We start from the raw sequence: 25,635 nt of genomic DNA on the forward strand, positions 1-25,635 counted from the left end.
ATTAGTACAGTCTCATTCTAGAGTTGTTCCAGAAGTCATTAAAGTATGGCTCTGCTCCAAGGTCTGGGCTTAAGGGTAGATGCTGAGTTGGTGGTGGTGGTGGTGGTTTTGATTGAATTTTTGTTATTTTGGTTTCCTGGACACAGATTTTTTTGACTGGTTTTCTTTGTGTGAATTGGAATTATTTTCTTTTTGGAATCAGGTGGTCTTCCAATCTAATAATATAAATAAATAAATAAAAATTTAAAGAAAAGCAACATAAACACACACACACACACCCTTACATACATATACTTTTGTGATAGTGGTGAATATTTGTAACTTGGGTATAGGATGAGAGTAGTGATTCGTTCTCTGAGCTTGTGGGTTGGTTTCTGAACTAAGTACAGTAGGTACCTAGGCAAGGTAACATCTTTAGTGGAATTTAGGGGAGAACAGAATTTTCCCCTAAATTCTACTGAAGATGTTACCTAACCTGTAACAAAACATTCGGAAACCAACCCACAAGCTCAGAGAACGAACCTCCACACTCATACATATACGTGCATACAATAAATATGCATACACAATTGGAAAACCTGACATCATATTTTGAAATGTAAAGCTTTTGAATGTTATTGGTTGTCTAAAAAAAATAAATAAACAGCACCACTAGCAATGGAGTATGAAAGATCAGGAGGACCAAGATCCCCCCTTCTCACTATCGACCCCATTGTTCTGAAATAGAAATGGTCCACAATGTATCTTTCTGAATGTATTAGGAAATTGTTTGATTACTTTTATTGTAGAAGTGGAATCTGATCTTCCACTTAAGAATTGCCAGTTGATATTGGCCATCCCTCAGAACAATTAGAGGGTGTTGTTGTTTTTTCAAATTGTCCAATTCTACCTGGATCTCAGTACGCAGTTACTGTTGGGGAGAGTCATTTCACAATGAGAGAAAAACATTCTAGTCCCACCTCTAGAGACTGCTATTATTGTCAGAAATAGAGTTTGCATTACTTAATTGCTGTGCCTTATGTTATACTTCAGGGAGAGTCTATAGAATCCCTTTGGGAAGGGTTACCCAAATGGAGGGTTGTAAATTCTCCACCCTCTTCCTCGTGAAGTCTTTCTTTTGGAGCATTATTTTTAGAATGAATTATTGTTCTCTCAATTGACTGCAGCTGTCTGCTCTCAAAAGCATTTTCCTTTGGCATTTACAAATCTTCATTAAGTTACATCCACGAAGCCTTTTTTTTTTTTTTACTTGAATATTCGGCATTATGAACCAAATGGGAATGGTTGTATTTTGACATTTTGCATTGTTTCAATGGATGGTTTAAGACATTGAATGAAAAAAATAACAAAAAAATAAACAATAAAAAATTACCTTAAGTCATGGTGGCATATCTGATTTATACACAAAATAAGCATATCAGGAGTTTCCTGTAAAATGATAGTGATGGGTACAGCCACCTGCTTTAAAGATAAGTGCCTGAGTGCTTGTGCCTAAAGGGGCAATAGCCACTGAACCTGCCCGAAGGAAAAAATGTGCTTAGCATGGGGCAAAATAAATTGTTTCTGTTATAGAGGTCAACAGGTGTTTTTTTTCCCCCTGTGAATCTATTTACTTTCTTCATTGTAGTTTCTCCCAACATTATCTTCATGGTTAAAATATTGGCTCAAAAATACCGTAAAAGCACAACCCCATGTTTCTTTTCTTGCTTACAAGCCTCATTTATTTCAGTACATTTTACTTCTGAGTTTCCGCATAAGCTCGACTCTGTTAATGTAATGGTTAAGGATTAGGTTTAGGGTTAGGGTTAGGGTTAGGGTTAGTCTAGAAACCTGGAGACTGTGAGTTCTAGTCCCGCCTTAGGCATGAAAGCTGTCCGGGGTGACCTTGGACCAATCTCAGCCCAATCCACTTCAAAGGGTTGTTGTTGTGAGGAAGGAGTATGCCACCTTGAATTATTTATACAAAACAATAAAGGTTGGATTTAAAAAAAATAAAAATAATATGGAGGTTATTTGGATTATTCTGAAGTATGGCTTCTCAGAGTCACAATGAAGTCATAAAGCATGATTTTGAATACATCTTCTGAAGTAGAGCAGTTTCATAGGCTAAGTAAACATATTAATAGTCATGAGGGCAACTGTTGTAGCACAATACCAGTACAACACAAGTATGACATTTTTGTGCATATTTTGAGAGCACACAGATGTTCTAACAATGGCATTGTGTAGTATCTCTCGTAATCTATGTCATATTTTGTGTTTATGCATTGACCGGTTGTGTTAACTAGAACATCCATTTATGCCAACATAATTCTAGATGTCTGAGGTCATGGTTAATGGTGTTCATATTTGTAGGTTTCAAGATCACACTGTAAATATTCAACCACTTGCTCTTTTATAAAATAATTCCTATAAAGATGGCCTTGATCTTTCGGTTGCACAAGTTAATGTAATATCCACTCTCCCATGTACTGAGGGGATATATGTGTTTAGTGACTATATCTCACCCTTGGTATTGTGTTATCTTTCATTTCTTCACTCCCTGCTAGGATATCAGCAAAACCTTTTCTACTTGTGTTTTAAGAGTGTTGATTAGATAATATGTCTAATGTTTCCTTGTTCTCCTATATTTTTATAATTAGAATGTACTTTCTACATAATAAATGTACAACTTTCATAATGACCCTGACCAAAGGGTACCAGAATTACGAAAAATAGATATCTGTGGAAGCCTAAACCTTCATGTGAAAAAAGGATCAGAACTCAAACCAATTGATCATGAAATATAATGCAGATGGTGCTTCTTTCTCATATAGAGACCTTCAACAATCCTTTATGGACACACCTTATAGAAGGAGGGGTCAACACCAGATAATCTGAAAATTTCTTCCCCAGATCCATGCTGAAAATATGGCTAGTATTTCCAAACTGAAGAACTCATTTTCAAAAGTGCCCCAAGGACACAATTTTTATATTTAGTGGCAATGCTCTGAAACAAGTATACCATAGGGTGATTTTCTGCATGGCTGGTGTGCTACAGTGCAGAAATTCATTGCTAATTATTGTGCTGCTCTATTCTATCTAATTTGTGACCATGCCAGCCAGCAATTGCAGTTATCAAATTGAAATAACAATATAAAAGTAAATCTTGTTATTATAATATTAATTTATATTGGAGAGAGTTCTGCCATTCATTCCAGATGACTAGTTTTTCCATTGCCCAGTTCCTCTGATTTCACTATTAAAATGAAATAAGGTTCATTTCACTAGGCTGACAATTTCTGGATCTGTAAGGATGCTACAAGTAAGGAAGTCTCTTTGTTGGAGGACATGGGTGGAAATATGCAATATAGAACTTAGGCCAAATAAAAGGAGTGATTTGCAGAAAAATACAGAGCAGAAATGCACTGGCAGCCTAACACGCTTTTGAACCCCCTCCCCAAATGCTAGAGAATTTGGCATACTCTTTGCAAAATAATGACTTCAATAGTAATTTTAGATGGTTATTAGAATACCCCAAATTGGATGTTCATGAGCATGAAGAACCAGGATGTAAAAAAATGGAATGTCCAGTATCTGAATGTCAAATGTGGTGTGTCTGTGTCACATTCTTAATAGATTTAAAATTCTGATAATTCAACAAAGCATAGTTTGTGACCATAGTTGCATATATTCAAAATGATGGGAAAGAAAATTATGAAAAAGAATTAGAAGATTTATTATTGACAGGCTCATCTAATTGATAGGGATGTGATACAAAAAAGCAACAATGGTTTATATGATGTCCTTCATAATGGTTTCCTTTTAAACAAACGTTATTTCACATTATCTTTTGTAGATGCTAGTGGCCTTCTGAATTATGTATCAATGGTTTGGAAACTACAGTAATTGTAGGACACTGAAAAAGGATATTGCAAATTTTCACCTAGTTGGTAACAAAAATGGACCCTACAAGGCTGGAAGACACCCAATCTTCATCAGTTACAGATTATCTGAAGATCATAACTTCCCTTTCCATATTCAAGCAAGCATTTTACTACCGAGTAATTTAGGTTGCCAGAAAACTGGCATGTATATGCTTGTTTTTGAGCCTGTAACATTAACAGAGAATCAATATACATGAATACATGAAGACCTCATAGCCACCCCATGCTCAGATGTTGACCAGATGAGTACATCCAGAACATACTCCCATGGTTTTACATTAAAAAGAATAAAATCCCTGCAGCTAGCTACTGAATACTTTCCAATAATAGGCATTTAACCCTTACTTCAGCCAAGATGTAGGAAATTTGGGCCAGGGCCACTAGACATCCCCTCCAATGAGTACACCGATTGATCTTCAAAATGATAGTATATCTGCAGTAATATAGCTGCTTTGAAAACAGACAGTATTCAGGTCTTACCAGAATACAGTAAAGTGCCTGATGAGAACATCATATGATTGTCAGGGGGTTCATCCTGATCCTCAAGCGCCTGTGCTGTCACATCCAAAAGTGACCATGGAGTTTTCATCCAAGTAAACCTATTAAGCTGGCTTGGAGCATTGGAGAACATGGTTATATTTAACTCTTTATCCATAGGTTCAGATTCAGAAAGTTGTATCAAAGGATTTTACAAGATTTCATTTTAATGAAATGGAATCCTACAAATTCCCCTATTATTTCTTCTGTTGTTTAACATCTATATGAAACTGCTGGTTCCTAGGAGCAAAGATTTTGGAGTGAAATATTAGTATTGGTGTCTTATTTATCAGGTAAAGCAGTGGAGGTGTTAAAACTTCTCCTGCATCAAAAAATGGGTTGTATATATGCCAGTAACCTGAAGTTGAATCATAACAAAATGAAGGCACTTTTCTCATCCAAGAAAATTGTGTATATCTCATTTTTGAATCGACATACCGTACTCCAAAAGTGGTCTGAATGGCTTTAAAAAAATTGATAAATTGTAATTCATTTGATTAGCTCTGGATAGGAAAGCCTGGTTATCCATGCCCTGATTGCCTTAAAATTGTATTATACATCTGGCTTTTGTAGAAGTTCTTTCAAAGCTTCAGCTCTGTGGTTGGTTGTTTTTTTCATAGTGAGAGTGTATTCCATCAGTTCTGAAAGAATTTCAGCTTATCAGTTCACTTCTGAGTGTAATTTAGGATGTTGATCTTACTCAAATACTCCTCAATATATTCACTATATGTATCTGCAGAAAGGAAGCCTTCTTCTATATAGTTGTACATACAATGGCTTCCTTACAAGCCAGGAGATTTCATTTTTAAGAATATGACTCATTTAGGAACTAACAATTATATGGACAGAGATTTTTCTGGTTAAAGACATCTGCACTAATGCATTGATGTCTCCATTAGTTTGACCTTATGTGAGTCGCATCATTGGAGATGCTGCTTTTCTGATTCACATGTTTAAGGGCTCAAAATCATATAGCACCTAAATAGGATTAGAATTCTTGGAGGTTTTAATATTGCAACGTAACACCAAATCAGATTTAATCTTCAGTTTAAAAATATTTAGAGTTAATCTGAATGTGAACAAATGACAAATGCTACAAATCTTTCCTGAATTATACTACTTCAGACTGTGCTAATATTTTTTTTTCCTTTTGAGGGTTCCATTGGGGTGAGGGCTAAACCCTCTGTTTTTGAAAAGCTGGGTTGTAAAGGAAAATATTATTGTGCTTGTGATCAGTACAGTCTGCCTGCCCTCCCTGCATTTTCATGAGAGAGAGAGAGAGAGAGAGAGAGAGAGAGAGAGAGAGAGAGAGAGAGAGAGAGAGAGAGAGAGAGAGAGAGAGAGAGAGAGAGAGAGAGAGAGAGAGACTCTGTTATTGGCTGTTCCTTTAATAAAGTTTTTTTCCCTCTTAATAAATTTTCCCAAAGGGAAAAGAAGGTCTGCATCTCCTAGCTATTATGCTTCTATACCATAGAGCCCAGAGACAGCACAGTTATTATTATTATTATTATTATCTTTTAATCAACAGAAAGGCAAATTGGACATGAGAATCCTATCTTGCATACATGCTAGAGTTAAGTGAGGTCACCTTTTGATGGAATTAGGATTTTTTTAAAAAAATAATAATATTTATTTATTTGAATAATAAGTATGGCTTCCCCTCTCACAACAGTGACTCTGGGTAGGATACTCAATAATTAAAAACAACCAATGGGGCCCCGGTAAATGACATCTGCCCATCATAAAATTCACATCAATAATAGGACAGTACTACGCTCCTAGTCCAAAGGTCCATAGGGTTCTCTGGAGGAATACAGTTCCACAAGGCTGTCATAGAGAAAACACAACTTCTGAGTCCAACCTGATAACATTGTTTAATAGAGGAAACTTGCCCTTGGAACATGCTAAGCCTTGTATGTCAGGCAGAAACAGTGGGATAAAGGTGGTCCCACAAACAACCTGGCCCTCTGCCATATGAAAACCCAAACAGCTTCTCCACCTTGTTCTACGCCTCCACCTCCAGGCTTCCACCTTGAATGCCTCAGCAAGTGGTGGGATAAATGGACATAAAATGGCAGCTTGAAATCAATACATTTATTTAAAGTTTCTTTTTTAATTAATTCATTTATTTAAATTTATAAGTTTCTAAACTCCAATGTTTTTATGTTTTTTGCATGGTGCACAGGCAGAGATACATAACTTGGGTAGGTAGACAGGCAATTATTTTTTTAGACCTTTCCCTCCCCCTGTTTTTTTTTTCCAGCAGAGAAATAAAGACTTGCACAAAGAAAAGTTTCTTTTCTTTCTAGCTTCAGGGTCAACTGGATAGCTAGGTTAAAGTTAGGGGCAGAGCTCTCCTGTCTGCTGTTGAAGAATGAAAAGACTTCTCTGCTGGCAAGGCAGACACCACAATCAAAATTTATTTTAAAGTGTGTATATCAAATGCAATCAAGCTTTTAGTTCCATCTGTAAGCATACATAGCAGCCAATATTGCTGAGCTGACAAGGCGTTTCCATCAAAATATATGAGAAACTTCAGCCATGTTAATCTGATTGTTGAGGAATTTTTTTTCTCATAAATTCTTGTATATAACCTTTATAATATTATTTCTGTATAAGAGTCATCAGCTGCCTTTATTATGCAAAATCTTCTGTGCTCATAGAGTGGGAGGGGCAACTCTTTTTCTGTAAAACACACAGATGGCCTGAAAAATAAGCAAACTAGCTTTATTGTTCATTTCTAGAGAGGAATATAAAGACTATGGTAGATATGATGTTTGTTTCAGGTAAAGTTACATAAATCTTGTCCGCTCACTAGCAACGTATAAAAGGGTATCTGATAAAATTGTCCTTGAGTGAACCACATATGTGATAATGTTGACTTCGAAACACCACTGAGCACACTGGCAATCTGAACATATGATTAATTTTCTGCATTGTACCATAACCCTGGTCGTGACTAATGTTATCAAGCAAGAAGGAAAGAGAGTCCATAGGTTATAAATGGAGAAGTCATTTTCCATGTTCTTAACTCTCCATCTGATGTAGGAAGTAGTTTTGACCTTTGGGCCAAGGAAATGCATGACCATAGGACAGTTCTCCCTAGATGTTTTTACAACATTTCAAAGAAATCCTGCACTATAATACAGAGGGGGCGGAGAGGGAGGGAGAGAGAGAGAGAAAAGGAGAGAGAATTACATATTATGACATATTAGCACAACATAAAGTTGATACTTAGGCACATGAAAGCGCCATGTACTTTTTATCTGTATCTCAGACAGTGTAGTCGGTGTAGACTTCCAGCACTTTAGTCCCCATCAATGATGTAGCTTGATTTCCAAAGCACAACAAAGTCAGCAAGTTTATCTATTTATAATAAGAACTGGATGCAAGTATTGAATGCTTCTTTAAATCCTGATCTTTATGTCCTACAACTAGTATATTTTTTTAAAAAAAACCTACTTTATTATACCTGCATCTAGGTATAATAAAAAAATAAACTTGACATCTAGGAGGTGAGACCTTTCCCACTTTATTAGTGGTATTATTTTGTAGCGCCATGATTCTAGAGCTCCTGAATTATATAAAACCACAGAAACCACAGGATATAACCCACAGGAAACTTATTATTAAAAACCCAAATTGTGAAAGAAATGATCAGAGTGATAATTGTCTTGTCAAAGATTTATAAATTGTGCAGTGTGTTTTGAATTTTGCTGCATGATTTATAAATCATATTGCCTTTTCCAATGATTTTCATAGAAATGTGGGTTTTCTATTTCTCCCTCCCCTTTTCTTTATATCTCAAACTGCTCAGACAAGCATAATTGTGAACCAGGAACATAGCCATGAATGACCCAAATAGCAATAGCACTTAGACTTATATACCACTTCATAGTGCTTTACAGCTCTCTCTTGGCGGTTTACACAGTCAGCATATTGTCCCCTCCCCCCAACAATCTGGGTCCTCACTTTACCGACCTCGGAAGGAAGGAAGGCTGAGTCAACCTCGAGCCGGACAGAATCAAACTGCTGGCAGTTATCAAAATTAGCCGGCAATACTACATTCTAACCACTGCACCACCACCACGTGATGTTGAAGTCATACATAAATTGTTCAAAAACCAAAATTATCATAACCATAATATCTTTAGTTCAAAGTTAAGAAACACCAAGGAAAACATAATATTTAGAATTCACTACTTAATCATGTGTTTTGGGGGCTTCTCTTCAAAGTGTTCCCCCCTCAACATATCATATTACGTATGTCTCAATATCAATGTTTCTGAATATATTATTTGTATTATATGCAGATTATCTCTGTTATGTTTGCAGCATCTCAAACCTACTAAGCAAGTCATTTCACAGACTTGGAGTAAGCATGTTCCCTAAATCTTAAGACCTACTGTAATTCCAGCTTTCTTTCTGTTGGAATTCATTAAAATTATTCTTGGATCATTCAGCTAGGTGGAGAAAAATAGGCAAATAACAATAGAGCAAGTTTCCAGCCATGGATTGAAGATTGCATTACATGAATTGATAAAAAAATAATTAAATGAATGGTTAAATAGGTGGAAATTAATGCCGGCTGTCCTTTAATGTTCTTATGGAATTACAATATAAATGAAAGAGCTCCTATTTGCTTTGTATTTTACAGATAGTCAGGGTCTGGATGTGGAAATCTCCAAGGCAAACGCCTTTGGATTCATTGGATGCATGTCTTCTGTGCAGTATAACCATATTGCTCCACTGAAAGCTGCCTTAAGACATCCCAACCTAGCACCAGTGACAGTCCTGGGTTCATTGTCTGAATCAAACTGCAGGTCATTGGTTGAAGTAGATGCAAATACAGCAACTTCAATTTACTCTTCCTCAGGTATGTTGAGCACATTGTACAGGTAACTTGTTTAGTAATATTTCTTATTCGATGCTTAGTTTAATAGTAGATGATGGAAATATGGTATATATAAAATGGAACATGCTTTTACTTTTATAGATTAATAAGTTGTTTTATTCAAGAGATTCTAGGCAATATGCAAATAAGATGCAATATGGTATCTTAATTATGCTGACTACATTATCCCCATTCACCTCCCTGTTTCTACAAATAATAATAATAATCAGAATAGAGCTGGAAGGGACCTTGGAGGTCTTCTAGTCCAACACTCTGCTCAAGCAGGAGTCCCTATATCATTTCAGACAAGTAGCTGTCCAGTCTATTCTTAAAAACCTCAAATGATGAAACACCCACAATGTCTGAAGGCAAGCTGTTCCACTGGTTAATTATCCTCACTGTTAGGAGGTTTTTCCTTAATTCCAGGTTGCTTCTCCTTGGTCAGTTTCTATCCATTGTAAATAGACCTCCTTCTCTTTGTGGCAGTGTCTCAAATACTGGAATATTGCTATCATGTCCCCCTGGTATCCTATTTTCTATATTTGTGATGTGATGTACATTAAAAAAAAATTAAAGATGGGATAAGCAACCAGCCATGTAATTACCCACAGCATTGTTTTTAATGTGTCTGGAAAGTTCTGTGCCTCTTGATATATAAATATTGGAAATGTATATTGTTTATTATTAAGTGAACAGTCTTTTTAGTTCTTGTCTGTTGTTCATCTCTATGCCTCTTTTTTCTCTGCCTTTGCCCTATTCTTGCCAATTAATCCTTTCGATCTCTGTTGATATTTAACTAAATGATATCAATCCATATTTTTGCTAGCTGAGTTGAGTAGTAGCCACAATTGCTGTGATCTGGATAGAGGGATTGAGTGGGAGTGAGCTGCATGCAAAATAAACTGGATATTACTCATAGTAATTTTTTTACAATGTATACAATACAATAACTACATAAAATAACAACATTAATAATATGCTGTAACAAATTATTGCCTATAATAATATTACTATCGGCTTTGATCTTATTTGTAGTTCTTTGATCTTATTTGTAGTTCTTTCTTTGCTAAAATAAGCAGGCCATGAAATCTTTACTTTTGACTCAATAAAGCTAAATGAATAGAATTTAAACACTGGAGGTTGACATTGCACAAAAGATATTTGTTTAGTAACATCGTACTTTCATCGGGGTTTAGTTGTGGAAAACAAAAAAAAGATATGATAGGCAAGTGGAAGAATTATTAAACACATTTAATTGAATTCCCAGACTATTTAAAATCTGGGTTTTGTTTTGTTTTTTCAAAAATCAGCTTGCCAGTACAGAGAATGAATGATGTTCCATGGAAGTGTAGAAAAATGGGGAGTTAATAAGTAAGGGTGTGGTTTGCCTACAACAGTAGTCCCCAACCTTTCCGGCTTTGCAGGCCGGTGGCGGGGAGGAGGGGATGGTTCCGGTGGACAAGTGCGCACATGCGGAGCTCCACTTGCACAAGCTTGCGCAATTGGACCTTCACACATGTGTGCGTGCCTGCCGCTTCCAGGCCCTGTTCTGAACAGGCCATGTTCCATTATTAAGCTGTGGCCCAGGGGTTGGGGCCCCCTGGCCTACAAGAAACTGATCCATACAAGCCTGTTTCTGGTCTGTATATCATCATCTGATAGATTCCGAGTAGTTATCTAGAAAGAGAGATTTTTAACATTTTTTTAAAAAAATAATCACTCGGTATAATGAATTAGTTGCTTGAACTTTATCACCTCAGATAATCAGGAAATGCATAGGCTAGCAGAAGCTGTTGTGTTATGCTTGTCTCTTATCCTCTCTGGTTTTAAGGAGAGACACATTATACCCTGATGATGATCCAAGCAGTTCATTTCCCGCTTGTAATAATTAAATACTCCCTTGGGCATCTTAAGTGTTTATTTTGGAAAGGAGAGGACATTGTAAAGCTAGGGTTAGTATTACTATAAGTTGGAAGTGCGCATACATACACATGCACATACCCACGTGGCTTTCAGATCATTTTCACCAAAGGATATTGATTTCCCAGGCTTGGTACTAGTGTCGCTATGGACGTCTATCATATTTTTATGTTTTTATTGGTTTGGCTGTTTTTTGTCCACACTGCCTCACTTTGTTTTATGTTTTGAACAGGTTTTATTTTATTTTATTTTATTTTATTATTTTATTTATTATTTTATTTTTATTCTAAGCTGTCCTGAGTCTTCTGGAGTGAAAGTGAGTGGCCATAATACATTAAAATGAAATATAATTTAGTATAAATTATACTAAAATTCATTTCAGTATAAAAGAACAATTTGCTCATCTCTCACCCCAAAAATGCATTCTATATTATAAAACCTATTTCAGCCTAAAGAAGAGTGAATTATATAATCCAACAAACTCTTGTTGCTTCCAGTAAACTGGAAGGATATGTCCTGAAATGATTTTGTTTTTCTTTCCTATTTAATTACAAATTCAGCATTATTGCCTTGTTTCTTTTGTTCTAAAACTGTTTGGATTCCTTCCAAATCACCATTTCATTTCATTCATTGTATCTGAGATATTATGAAGAAAACACTAGAATCTGTTAACAAGAAATAGTAACAAATTATTATAAGCTCCTTGTGTTGAATGAGTTCCATGTGCTTTCTCCCTCTTTTGTAGTCACTAGATTGTCTTGTCATAGCTGTTAAAAAGCAATTCTGACTAATACAGATTGGCAGCACCTTAAGTGGTTTTTCCAGGAATGTGTTAAAAGATGTGGGTGAGCTTTTTCTCCATGCAAATCTATTCTTATTTGCTAGTGCTCTAGAGTAAATGTGAACAACTATTGTCAATCAAGGGCCCATGAAATTTTTAACGACCTGCCAGGATATAAGATGTATAAACAAACAAATAAATAAACAAGCCTAAAAATAGGCTATCTTGACTTTATTTTGTTTTTTCTCTGCCTTTTTCTCTCTCTCTGTCTCTTTGCTCTCTTTCTTTCTGTATGTATGTGTATAGGAGAGAAAGAGAGATAATTATACAAATATGCTATTTGAAAGCAATTAATTCTTAACATTTTGTGTTGATTTCTTAGATAACATTCTTAGATAACATTAATTTGTATTAATTGGGCAAATACTATTTGTTGCCAAATGTTTATTTAACTGACGTGTTTCTTCTGAATGAACTTTATTAAAAGTCTGGCTTATTTTTCTGTGGTCACTGGATTTGAAAGGCATCGTTTTCTCCTGTGGCTCAGAATCTTAGTTTTCATTCTGGGTAAGTTGCAATGAAACTAATAGACTCTTCCAAAAAAAGTCTGAGGCAGTTGCTAATTCACAAAAAGTTATAGTTATTGGTTGAGAAGCTTTCCAGATCAATAGAGGTACTGTGTGGAAAAATGCCAAAGATTGTGGAGAATCAGCAAAAATTGGGTGCTTCAACTTGCACTTTCTTTCGGTCCCAAGCCACCTTTGGATGCTCTGATTACATTTGGGGATATTTTGAAATGCATTACCATCATTATTTCTGTGTAATTCACTTGACTAATAGGAGACAAGTTCCAGAGTGATGCGCCAAAGACACATGTATAGAAAAGTTAGGGTTTTTTTTTATTTCTGTGCAAAATACAACCAGATTGTTGTTGTTGTTATTGTTTGGGGGGCGGGGGGGGGTTGAGAGCGGGGAATCTCTGCAGTGGAAAATATGCACTGGTCAGCATTTCTCCATCTCCTGATTCTGCAGAGTGCAGAAGAGACTCAAAGTGGAATTTACTGCCAATGGATTTTCATCTATCAATCTGAAATGAATTCTGTTTACTGCTTATGCCTCTGGGTAAAAAGATACCCAGTCTATTCATGCATACATCTCATTGCAAATACATAGTTTTCCTTCCATTTTTAATGTTACTTCCTCACTTAAAAAAAACACTTTCTAATATAAAATATAAAATTTAAATTCACCTCTACGTTAAAAAACTAAATGATTAATTAAAAATAACCAGAAGGCAATATTTCTTAATTCTAATATTGTTTTATTAATTTAAGACTATATAATCAGAGGCCTCAGGCTTTTCAGTGACTCCCAGGAACTTTATAAGAATTGCCATCAGCTGTAGTTTCCTATGTGATGGAAAAGAAAAAATAAAAGGAGAACAAGCAACTAAAATTCTATTTTACTTACATTTAACTATAATCATATCAACTCAGTTGTTTTATTTAATTTTAAATACAATTAAATTTATGCAAGCCAGATGTAACAGTATGTAACAGTATGTTGGCTTGTTCAGATCAAAGTTTCTAACTTGCATACAATTAGGTGAGCATGATTTAATTAAAACAAGCTTTGGTTGTTCTTGTGGCATACTGGCTGACATGTGTCCAAATTATCCTTACTGACAGCAGGGAATAATAAATGGATAATAGGTATAACTAAGGGTAGTATCCTCTATAACTTACTAAAAAACATGAAAGCTTTGATTGATCAAAGCCATGATGGGCAGAGAATGTCAATATCTATCAGCCCAGCTGGAGATCATCAGCTTATAGCAGAGTATAACTTGGTATATAAGACAGGTAAATGAGAGAGAGAGAGAGAGAGAGAGAGAGAGAGAGAGAGAGAGAGAAGCATGCATTATGTTTCTTTATTGTTTAATATATGGATATGTTTATAGATGTCTGGAGGCTGTACTCACAGTCATTCATACCTTCCTCATATCCCAGTTGGAATAGTTCAATGCACTCTATATGGAGCTACCCCTGAAAAGTATTCAGAACCATCAGCTGGTGCAAAATGCAGGAGTACAGACAGTTGTGGGTGCCTGTTGTTTAGCATATGTGACACCTCAGTTCTGTGAGCTGCATTGGTTGCCAGTTGGATTCCAGGTACAATTCAAAATTAGTACGTATATGGCTGAAGAGTAGTTGTATTAATTTTCTGTCAAGATCAGAGTGAATGAAATAAAACGAAATTTATTTTATTATCTTGGCTGTATCCACATGTTTTTTGGAGGATTGCCTCTGGGATGTCTCTCAAAGGTCAAGTATGAGTTTCAGCCAGAAAAAAAGATTAGCACCTTAGTGGTATAAGCATTACCTTGGTTTTCCTTATGAATTACAGATCCATTTGGGAAGGCCGATGATAAAGAACCACTCAGCAATGCTGTCAGAAGCGATTCAGCCTTCATTGGAGGTAAGTTGAGCAAATCATGTTTTTTTCAATCAAGAGCCGTGGTGGTGCAGTGGTTAGAATGCAGTATTGCAGATTAATTCTGCCATCTGCCAGCAGTTCAATCCTGACTGGTTCAAGGTTGACTCAGCCTTTCATCCTTCCAAGGTCAGTAAAAAGAGGACCCAAATTGTTGCGGGCAATATGCTGACTCTATAAACCACTTAGAGAGGATTGTAAAGCACTATATTGTCTCAGTGTTATTGCTATTCCAATGAAGCTTGCGGGATTGGGATTGAGAAGGGCGGGGTAAAAATTCAATTAAATAAATAAATAAATAAATAAAATTTGCCTTAGTGATTCTTCAATCCTCATTTTCTTTTAGGTGGCTATAACTGCTAAAAGAACTTTCTCTTACATTTATCAACTGTCCAGTATTTCTGATTTGAAGTTGTATGTAGGCAGGGTAGAGGGAAAGTAATATTTCTAATTTTTTATAGGAATTTATTTTCTTTTGTTTTTGCTATTTTAATCCTGCTGAAAGCCATGGAGAATGCAATTACATGTGCCACACCCAGTGATTTCTTTATCCATCCACAACTTTATCTCTAGCAACATCAGAAACGTGAGCATGGAAAAGCAAAATATTATTGGCAGGATCTGTCCTTTTTATCTTAGTTTGCTTTTCCTCAGGAGGGATTCCTAACCATTGAAAATTGATTGTAACTAATTGCCAGCTAATGCAGTTGTCCTGTAAATGTTTCTATTGCTAATGTGGCCAGAGCCTTAGAAGATAGCTTAGATCGGTTTTGTGTTCTGCAGCATAGTTCCAAAAAGCATTTTGAAAGATGAGCACAATTTTCTGATTTTATTTGTGGCCACTCATCTTCTTTGTCTCATTGCACAGTTCAGTGAAGTAGTTTCAAAGTTTATGACCCATTGGACTTCACAATTAAGTAATATGAATTAGAGTACCAAAGAGAAAGTAATTGAATTAGTACTACATCCATTAAGGATTGACCATCCCAATCCAATTGAATGAATATCCAATTTCGGCCAGATTGACTTGAGACCATGAATGTTTTAACTCCCTTCAATAGTAATTATGATAATTGAGAATTCTTACCAATGGATAACTTCTATTTGTAGGCAGATTGGTACTTAGATGTCCTGGAAACTTGGTAACAAAGTATATTCATTTAGGCTTCACTTGGGAGGAGAGGATTGGCTATTCCCAACATCATGTGAGCAGATTTCCACAATGGTTCTCCTCTCTTTCCTCCTGCATGAGTACCACCCTTATCTCTAGATGTCTCACCATATACTGAAGACCTCAAAATCTCAAAAGTATATTTAGAAGCAGTATGAGGGACTGCAGAATAGCTTGCCATTTTCCTAACCAATACTCATCAATGAAATAGCAGTGAAATCTTGCATAATAATAATTTGTGCATGAACAATGTTTGCTGGAGTAATTCAGCATGAAATATAGCGCAGCCAGGTTTGGCTGGTTCTCTGTTGAGATCAGGAAGAAAATGAGGTTTAGTGTAACAAACTTGTAGGATTATAGACAAAGTTCACTTTAAATGTAATGTAATCAGAATAGAGCTGGAAGGGACATTGGAGGTCTTCTAGTCCAGCCCCCTGCTCAAGCAGGAGTCCCTATATCATTTCAGACAAGTGGCTGTCCAGTCTCTTCTTAAAAACCTTGAGTATAACACATTTGTATGACTATAGACAAAATTCACTTTAATAGCAACAGTGAACTTCACAACAAAATGAAATCTATTCTGCTGAATAGGCCACTTACCTCACTCTGAATTTCTCTTTATGTTTACATTTTGTCTTTTGCACCTCAGGTGTTATTGCAGTTGTGATCTTCATCATCTTTTGCATTGTGGCCATTATGAGCAGAGTCCTCTATCGGCATAAACAGACTCATCGGAACAGCCAGACAAAGGAAAAAGAGTATCCAGAACACCTTGACCGTTCTTTTAAGACTGAGGTTGACTTACAGAACCCAGTGAGCGAGTGCAAACGAGAATATTTTATCTAAAAGACTCCCTTGTTACACTTTGGCATTTCCATGATGATGATAGTAGTGGTGGTGGTGATGGTGTTTTTAATCCATCTGTTACTTTGGAATTTCCCCACTCTTTGGAAAGAACTAATAGACACTGAAGATATAGGCAGAACTGCACTGTTCTCCATCCAAGGTCACCATAGATAACACCTAACTGCTCAAGCAAACATGTATTCTAACTTTGTTTGTCATTACATGCATGGTTGACTATTTAATTTCTGGATTTCTGAAATGTTGTTTTCTGGACCATTTCATGTTGGACCTGAGTGATATATACTAGAGGTAAAGTGTGCAAGTTAATTATTTAGCATTACAGCTATTGCAACAAGGTAGTGTGAAATAATAAGATCGAATTATCTCACTAAAATGTATTTAAGATGAGCCAAATCCTTTGTTCTGCAAATTGGCATAATTATATTTTGTGTCTGTGGTGCTCTGCTGAATTTGCAAACTAAGGATCTGGAACAACTTTTTTTTTTATTTTATGTTCCTTTTGATCACTTCCTTCAAGTTGAAACATTTGTCCAACAGAAGGTCAGAGTTTGCAAAACCATATTATTTTCTGGAGAGAGAACTGAGACCAATGGGATAAATCTGTCAAGTGCTTGCGCTCCTTGCATAACCCCTTTAGATTCTGGGTCAATTTGGCTCAAGAATCACCTGGCACTCACGATGGGCTTGTGAAGACTCTGAGACACAGCCTGGCTTTTGTAAAAGACATGCCTCAATCACTCATGTCCTCCAGGATAGAAGAGCTTACAAGCCTTCAGTAGAATTGACCTAAAGTTGGAGAAGACAGAAACATTTCCATTGGGCTGGAGGATCCAGCGATGCCTCTGGCTTTCCAAAATAATTTGTAAGTGTTCTTCAGCTGAGGGCCACTCGGGTTTTTTTCTTTGAAGGGATAATTTATGACTGGGCCAGAGGAGCCCTGTGAAGAGGGCAAAGGAGGCGGGAGATGTGTCATGTACTCAGGGTTTCAGCAAATCCAAGGAGGCCCAAGCCTGCCCAATGAATGCTTAACCCCTTTGGCTTCTGAGCATCACCATTCCCATTAGTTTCTTGGGGAATGGCAACTTCCTCTTCCTTGTTGAGCTTCTCTGCTCTCCCTCTTGGGCAAAATCCAAAGGGCCTTGAAAGGGGACTTAAGCAGTGCTCCTCTGTACCACCTTCAATGTAGGTGTAACTCGGCATGTGCAACCTGCCTGTGGGCCCTTCATGAAACCACATTTAAATAGGCCTTAAGGGACTTCAGGGACACAGAAGACCAGCCCCTCTTTCAATTGTCTGAAATGGCATAGGGTTTCTTGTCTGAGCAGGGGTTTGGACTAGAAGATCTCCAAGGTTCCTTTCAACTTTATTATTATTATTATTATTATTATTATTATTATTATTATTATTATTATTATTATTATTACTATCATCATCATTACTCCTGGAGTGTAGCTAAAATCGACCCACCCCGGAAACCCACATGTAAATTTTCACTTTTTTTTTTTCCCTGTTAATTTTGATATGGAACTTTTTGATTTGAAAATTGTCCTCCCCTTCCCTCCCTCCCTCTCTTTATTTTTAATGTAGCATCTTGAATGAGGAGAGTTCTTCAAGTATTCAGTCTAGGGAAACAGTTCCACCACATTTCTGATGATGTTTATAGCTGAATAAAATCAACATATTTTTTTCCAGAAATAGTACTTCCCATGATAGAAAGAACCAAAACATCAGGGGGGATGGGTTTTGTGACATTTACTTAAGTAACAAACCTGGCAGTTTTTCCATTTCAACAGAATGATTAATGGAAATGATCAGATACATAAAGACAGACAGACAGACAGACAGAGAGAGAGAGAGAGAGAGACAGACAGACAGAGAGAGGGAGAGAGAGAGAGAGAGAGAGAACTCCCATATTATGCTGTGGCAGTGTTTCGATAAAGTCAATGTAATTTTGCAATAATGAATGTTGCCACTACTTTCAGCAATGATTGTGGTAGGGATTCTGGCTCATGCAGGGTATCAGCAATGATTGTGGTAGGGATTCTGGCTCATGCAGGGTATGGATTTGCTGTCCCAATTTAAAGCCTTGGTTATAATGTTTCTATTGTGGTAAATCACCCATTGAAAAAGAAAAGAAAATTGCATGCACAGACAAACATTCTCCAACAACCTTCTCCACTTTTATGGAAGAAAACATGGTCCTATGGAAAGTAGGATTCCCTTCCTCCCCCTCCCCCCATGCATTATAGGAAAAAGATTGTTCAATCAAAAGTCCATCTCATAAAGTTAGATGCAATCAATAATTTTTACTGGATCGTGAAGCAATAGCTGAGCCAGAGGCATTAGCCCCTTCAATTCATAGGCACTTTAGCAGCTTCTTAGATGTTAGGACATTGTGTAATCTCTCACATGAATAAATGGCTTAGTGATACTGCTAAGAAATGACACTTGCACTTAATTTAGATCAGTGGTTCTCAACCTTTTTAATGCCACGACCCCAACCGGTCATAAGTCGAGGACTAAACCTGTCGTAAGTTGAGGACTAAACTGGTCGTAAGTCGAGGACTACCCAACCGGTCGTAAGTCGAGGACTTTCCCTACCCGGGAGCGCCGCGCATGCGTGGTTCTGCCCCCTGCGCCGGCCGAGGCGTAGCTGGCAAGCGGCAGAGACGGAGCAGGCCGACCACCAGCTGGCCCAGCCCAAGGGAGGTAAGGCACTCACCGGAAAAGGGGAAAAAAATGGCGGACAAAAAAAATGGTGGACAAAAAAATGGCAGACAGCCTTGCTTGGCGACCCCCATGAAATGGTCGATCGACCCCAAATGGGGTCCCGACCCACAGGTTGAGAACCACTGATTTAGATGCAAACATTAAAGATGGTGGGACCAAGCACTAGATATATAAATATAAACAAAATCCCCACAGTTTAAATGCCAAGGCTTACCCCTGCAAATATGTTTTGAAAAAAATGTGAATTTCCTAAAGAACACATTATTATCAAAACCATCTTGTCTCTTTTTAATAATATGTAACTTAATTTCTGAGATGAGAGCCACACATTTTAAAATTGCCAGGGTTGAGAAATACTATTCTAGATCATTGTCTAGATTCCTTTTTGGTTCATATTTATATCTGTTTCATTTTGAATCTTCTACCAAGGATTGGATTGATTGACTGACTGACTGACTTTATTTAAAATCTTATGCCTCCCATCTCCCCTACAAGGTGACTCTGGGTGGCTTATGATGCCTGATGCCAGAGATTTGCAATTCTTTTGCAGCCAAGAATCATCTTTGGCCTGAGAATGAATTGATCCAGGAAAAATATTAAACTTAGCTTAATTATAATGTCAGTTTCGAGTGAGACTGTTAGTACAATTCTTTTTGGTATATTTAATGCATTTTTTCAGCCATATTAGAAAATACAGTTGGACCCCCAAAACTTGAGGAGCCTTGCTGAAGGCTCTGGAAAGCCACATCAATCTTGGATTTCCAGGTTGTACATTCCCAATTTAAACTGAGTATGCAATCAGACTTTGTGTGCTGCACTGTATGTGTCTGTGTGCTGATTGTCTAGTTTGGCAAAGAAATACATATTTATTCACGATATCCCATATAGTACCCAGTCCCTCTCATCTGTGCAATATTTGTATCAGCATAGTACTGGACTTTGTACAAAGATTTTATATGACTATCAGGTTTTGTTTTATTTAGTTCTGGTTTTTTTTCTCTTTGTTTGCTTCCCACCCCCACCCAAGACAGGTTATGAAGCAGAAACTAGACTTTCAGGTTGAATTTGTTTTTGTTTGATTGATTTTTATAACTGCCCATCTCAGCAAACAACTCTGGGCGTTTCACAATTCAGAAAAGAATTGATAATAATTATTTCCCCAAAGCACAGAAATTCTGTAATTTAGTGGGCTGTAATGATAAAAATAGCAAAAATGTCAGAGATGATTTTTTGGCTATTCTCGATCATTCTCAGTCATCAAAATTCTCCTGCTTTTATTTTAGTTTTGCAGTGCAATTTGTTTTGGTGTAAGCATCTGTTTTCTTCAATAGAAATTACACTTCTCTGAGTTCTGTTAGGTGATTCTTCTGTTGGGCTCATTAAAGAAATGCAAGCAGCTAGAGAGGCTGCAGAACAATAGGAAAATGTGTGATAGTCGGTAAGACAAAAGGAGAAAAGTGCCTTCAGCTACCTCCCATGTTAAGTAACCTTAGTGCATGGTAGGAAGAGACAACTGTATTTCATTCAGTTGCAAAGAGTCAATTGAATGAAAAGCATAGAAAAAATCATGGCTAATATGGTGCACTGCGTCACCTGCTTTTCTTAGGTGAAGATCTGATATAGAACTGGAATTTAAAACATTTCCCATCCCATCTTGACAGGTGATCCAGGAAGATATGGAGAATCTCTTATCTGAATATAGATTTATAATCTTTGAGTTTGTTGTCTTGCTACTGCTATTACTGAATCTCTCTACCTGGAAAGAGAATCTCTCATCCGGCTCTCAACTGCAGTTTGATGCTTTAGGACAGGGCTGTCAAACTCGCAACGTCACATGACATGTCGCAACGTATCACGACTTTTTTGCCATTGCCGGCAATGGGGTGGGTGCAGTTTCGCTATGATGCATCCGGCTCGCGGGCCGGCAGTTTGACACCCCTGCTTTAGGATGAAGAAATCTTTCTCCTTCCAGGTTGTTGTTTCATTTTGGGTGATGTCAGCAGCATTTCAGTCTGTAATTAACATTCTTATTTGTAATCCAATTGAATAATCCTCACCTGAATAACCCAAATGAATACTGCCTTCTTTTTTTATTGCCTTTAGAAACTTAATTTTGCTTCTTGCTGAATTTCACTCATAGGGACTCTAGACCAGAGGTGAACAATTAATTTTCCCGAGGGAAGAAACTGGGTCTGTTGTGAAGGGCCGCCATGGACCTGCACCCTGCTATGGACCCGTCCCCTACCATGGCCTCACCCCCTGCTGCCATGATCCCGCCCTCATATCGCAGGCTACACAGGGACAACCAAAGGGACAAATATGGTCATGGGCCATAAAATGTCCAGGTCTGCTCTAGACTATGAGTGCAGAACCTGTGGCTCCCAGGTGTTACTAAATTGTAATTAACCCTGATTAAGAGTGAGGTATTCCATGCGTAATAATTCAACATTATATCCTATTTGTCTCATTTCTCCAAGCCTCTTCCTTTGTCTTTTAAAGCTATCTTTAAAAACAGCAAAACATTCTACTGATTACATCTAAGGGGTAAACAGCAAGGGTTTCCTTTTATCCCAAAAGTTAAAAAAATGTATTTGCTATTTGCCATTTGCATGTACAGGTAGTCCTTGGCCTATGACCATAACTGAGCCCAAAATTTATGTTGTTCAGTGAGACAGTTGTTAAAAAGTGAGTTTTGCTCCATTTTACGACCTTTCTTGCTACAGTTGTTAAGTGAATCACTGCAGTTGTTAAGTTAGTAACACAGTTGTTAAGTGAATCTAGCTTTCTGATTGACTTTGCTTGTCCAAAGGTCACGAAAGGTGACCCAGCACACTGCCACTATCATAAATATGAGTCCGTTGCCAAGCGTCTGAATTTTGATCCTGTGACCATGGGGATGCTGCCACAATCGTGTGAAAAATGGTCATAAGTCACTTTTTTTCAGCAGCGTTATAATTTCAAACGCTCACCAAACGAACAGTTGTAAGTTGAGGACTACCTCTACGGGGTTGTTGTCGCTGGTGGTGGTGGGGAGGCAGCAAGTAGAATTTCACCCTTTTTTACTCTCGAAGAAGTTTGCACGCAAGCAGATAAGGGGTGGGGCTTGTGTTATGGCATCATAATACATCCTAACTTTCTTAAAAGTATTTTCTGAGTGAAAGCCTAGCAAACAGTGATAAGATGCAAATGTGTATCACTTTTAGACTCAGCCCTTGGGATAGGCTGCTCATCAGTTGACTCCACATATCTAAATAACAAAATGACATGATGTGGCCAGAATATTCAAGGCTCTGAGTGAATTATACCTTTTCAGAGAAAGCTCTGAGTGAATTATACCTTTTTCCTGGCGTAGAGATTCCTTGATTTTGACCTCAAGACATTTGCAGAGTGCATCTGGGCAGAACCACTTTTTTTTTTCTTCCGAAGCTTTGTGTAACTAAGTGATAAGCTTATCAGTAGGAAAACACACTTGTTGCTTCACTAATATCTGGCTGCTTCTTTCTGAGATACTCCTCTCAGCACGTTCATTGTGAGCTTTGGTATTTTATAGAACATGAAATCCCCAAAACAGAAATAACTGCTAATGTTTTTATTATAAAGAGCAAAAAAAATAGTTATTTTCTCAAGTGCAGAAATTCGTCTTATAGTTCTGCTTGCAAAGATTGGTAATCAGATGTTGTAGGCTATAGTTAGATAAACAATCCAATTAGAAACCTGAAAAAGTTGATAATGTGGTATGAAGGCTCTGCAGGTTGTTGGTGACAATCTATCTGAATTTTAATTGTATCGCATGACTTTTTAGATTTTTTTTCAAAACCTTGGTGGATTGAATTGTATCTACCTACTAGGCCCTGATGGTCTGATGACTAGGTTACATAATATATTATCCAAGATCAGGTTTTGTGGTTAGTCAGTTCTCTTCAACCCATTTCAGAGTCTCTTGGAATTTTCCATAATTGCTATCTCAGGGGTGGGAAACCTTGGCTCTTTTATGACTTGTGGACTTGAGCATGGCTGGCTCAAGAATTCTGGGAATTGAAGTCCACAAGTCATAAAAGAGCCAAGGTTGCCTACCTTTGGTCTATCCTGATAAGCCACCTGGAATTCAACAAGTGATCCTGGGCAGCAAATAATCTTTCAAAACAATTCCAGTCATCAACAATAGGCAGTCATCAACTTACAACCAAAATTGGAACTAGAATTTCCATTGCTAAACAAGGCTGTTGTTGGATGAATTACACCAAATTTTATGACCTTTTGGCCACAGCTTTCCCCCATTCCTGCCCCTCTGTTGTTCCACAGTAGCAAATATCCATTTAAACAGAAAATTTTCAGATGTTTCTCCAAAAGTCAGGATAAAAAGATCAAAACTTGCCTCCATAGTAAAAGTATTCCATACAGTTGATGCTATAACCCAGGGGTCTTCAAACTTGGCCCTTTTATGACTTGTGGACTTCAACTCCCAGAATTCCTCAGCCAGCATGCCTGGCTGAGGAATTCTGGGAGTTGAAGTCCACAAGTCATAAAAGGGCCAAGTTTGAAGACCCCTGCTAAAACCCAAAAGACTTGTCATCTTGCCTTCCCTCATTTCGCACAGGAGCAGCAACTTGAGCAGGGTCTCTCTCTTGATCTAACAAGAAAGACATTTTGAACAAGGCAGTTCCTAAGATATCCTAGTGCTACACCATATAGAGCTTTTAAAGTCATCTAAGTGAATGGCCAAAGCAGATCTAGTACTAATCAATGTCACAACTTAATTACTTCCTTTTGTTTTAAATCTTTTAATCAGCTCCATCGGATCCCCCAAATGTAGACTTATTTCTCTGGCACCACCGTCTTATCCATACAGTGAACTCTGTCTACTGGGCCTGGATAGAACAGAATAGACTACCTTAGCAGTTCTGAGACTTGCCTACAATTAGAAAGGCAATTGACCTCCTCTTCTAGGAGAGGCCAACAACCTATCCCAATGCTATTGATGCAACATGGAGCACAACTGTTCTCTCCCCTTCCCCACCAGCACTATCAAGCAGCCTATCTATAAAGTGTGTGATACCTTCCATCTTTACACTAAGTAAACAAATTACCAGGTGATTTACATGATACCCATTTGCCTGTGTTCTTAATGATTAAACCACTCACAACTAAAAAGTCTCCATCAGCCAGAGGAGTTCCATGGTATGAGAAGATATAGGTCTATCACCCAGTGATTGGGATCCACCTATGATGACTTTTCCCTTAACCTTAAAGTTCTGTCTTTCTTCTTCAAGCCTCTTTTTCCCTAACAGAAGACAACTATTATCCTGGCAGATCTCATCTATTGTATATGTTTCTCTGCCTTTGTTTATACATCTCCAATTCAACCACTGAGTTTCAAGGGAATGGACTTGCTTCCCAAAGGCCAAAAACTCATTGCCCCCAGAACAAACCCATAACTTATGTCCAACAGCCAAATGATTGATATTGGAATCTGGATCCAATAAACTGGATAACACACCCTCCCTTTCTAATTTTCTAGTTTTGTGCAACTTACTGTTTTTTACTATTCTTTTTTAAGGAACTGCTGGATTCAAAGACTGATTCCTATGTTAGACGTCTATAGAACTTGACGCACTGGCTTCATTACCCAGTAGCTAAACTCCCCTTGTTCATCAGTCTCCAGAAATCATCCCCTGTAGAATTCCTTCACAAGCCTCCCCTGCTCCCCTATTAGCTAGTTTTGTTCATGAGCTCCCATCTGTTTCTCCTGTTTCCAAAAGGTGCTGACAGGGTCTGCATAAAACTGATGGCAATTTTCTGGAAAGAAGGAGAAAAACAATAGAAGGAAGGTATGTTTGAAAATCATTGTTTCCTTTAGAGGATCTGTAGATAAGATGCTTTCTACCCAAAGCTTAATTGTCCTCAACCACTTCTAAGTATAGAATTCGCTGAAATATACTATCTCATGTAACCTTCAACAACCAGCAGACCTTGTCCTTCCATTTGCTTAATATTTGATAACTAGAAGCTTTCCTAATGTAATATGTAGCTATGGTGATACTTAGTAGATGTATCTCTTTATTTCCAGCTCCTCTTGCCCTTACATATAAATAAATAGCATTTCTTTAGGTTAAATTCTGAATTATGGCTAATGGCAGGGGTGGAGTGAGTTAAGGGAAGAAGAACAAGGGAGAAGCCCAAAGAGTTCCAGGTATTAATTAGTTCTTTCTCTTTTTAAGGACTCCACATTTTTCCTCATTATTTTGACAGTTCTTTGGTCAGGTCATTTTATTTTATATGATTTCACTAACAGGGAACCATTCATTCGTGGCTTATT

The 25,635-nt window shown here is 37.4% G+C and overlaps 1 protein-coding gene across 1 annotated transcript in view; it reads left to right on the top strand.

Annotated features, from left to right (window-relative positions):
• Window positions 1-16,568, top strand: part of CNTNAP5 (contactin associated protein like 5) — a 268,416-nt gene extending 251,848 nt beyond the window's left edge. Inside the window, exons 21-23 of the mRNA XM_029284572.1 lie at window positions 9,121-9,339; window positions 14,465-14,536; window positions 16,372-16,568. Coding sequence (XP_029140405.1) covers window positions 9,121-9,339; window positions 14,465-14,536; window positions 16,372-16,568 — 488 coding nt within the window. The remainder of the gene's footprint in view (window positions 1-9,120; window positions 9,340-14,464; window positions 14,537-16,371) is intronic.
• The last annotated feature ends 9,067 nt before the right edge of the window (window positions 16,569-25,635 follow it).

Source organism: Protobothrops mucrosquamatus, unplaced genomic scaffold (genome assembly GCF_001527695.2).
Source record: "Protobothrops mucrosquamatus isolate PMUCROS unplaced genomic scaffold, P.Mucros_1.0 scaffold732, whole genome shotgun sequence".
Classification (NCBI taxonomy): domain Eukaryota; kingdom Metazoa; phylum Chordata; class Lepidosauria; order Squamata; family Viperidae; genus Protobothrops; species Protobothrops mucrosquamatus.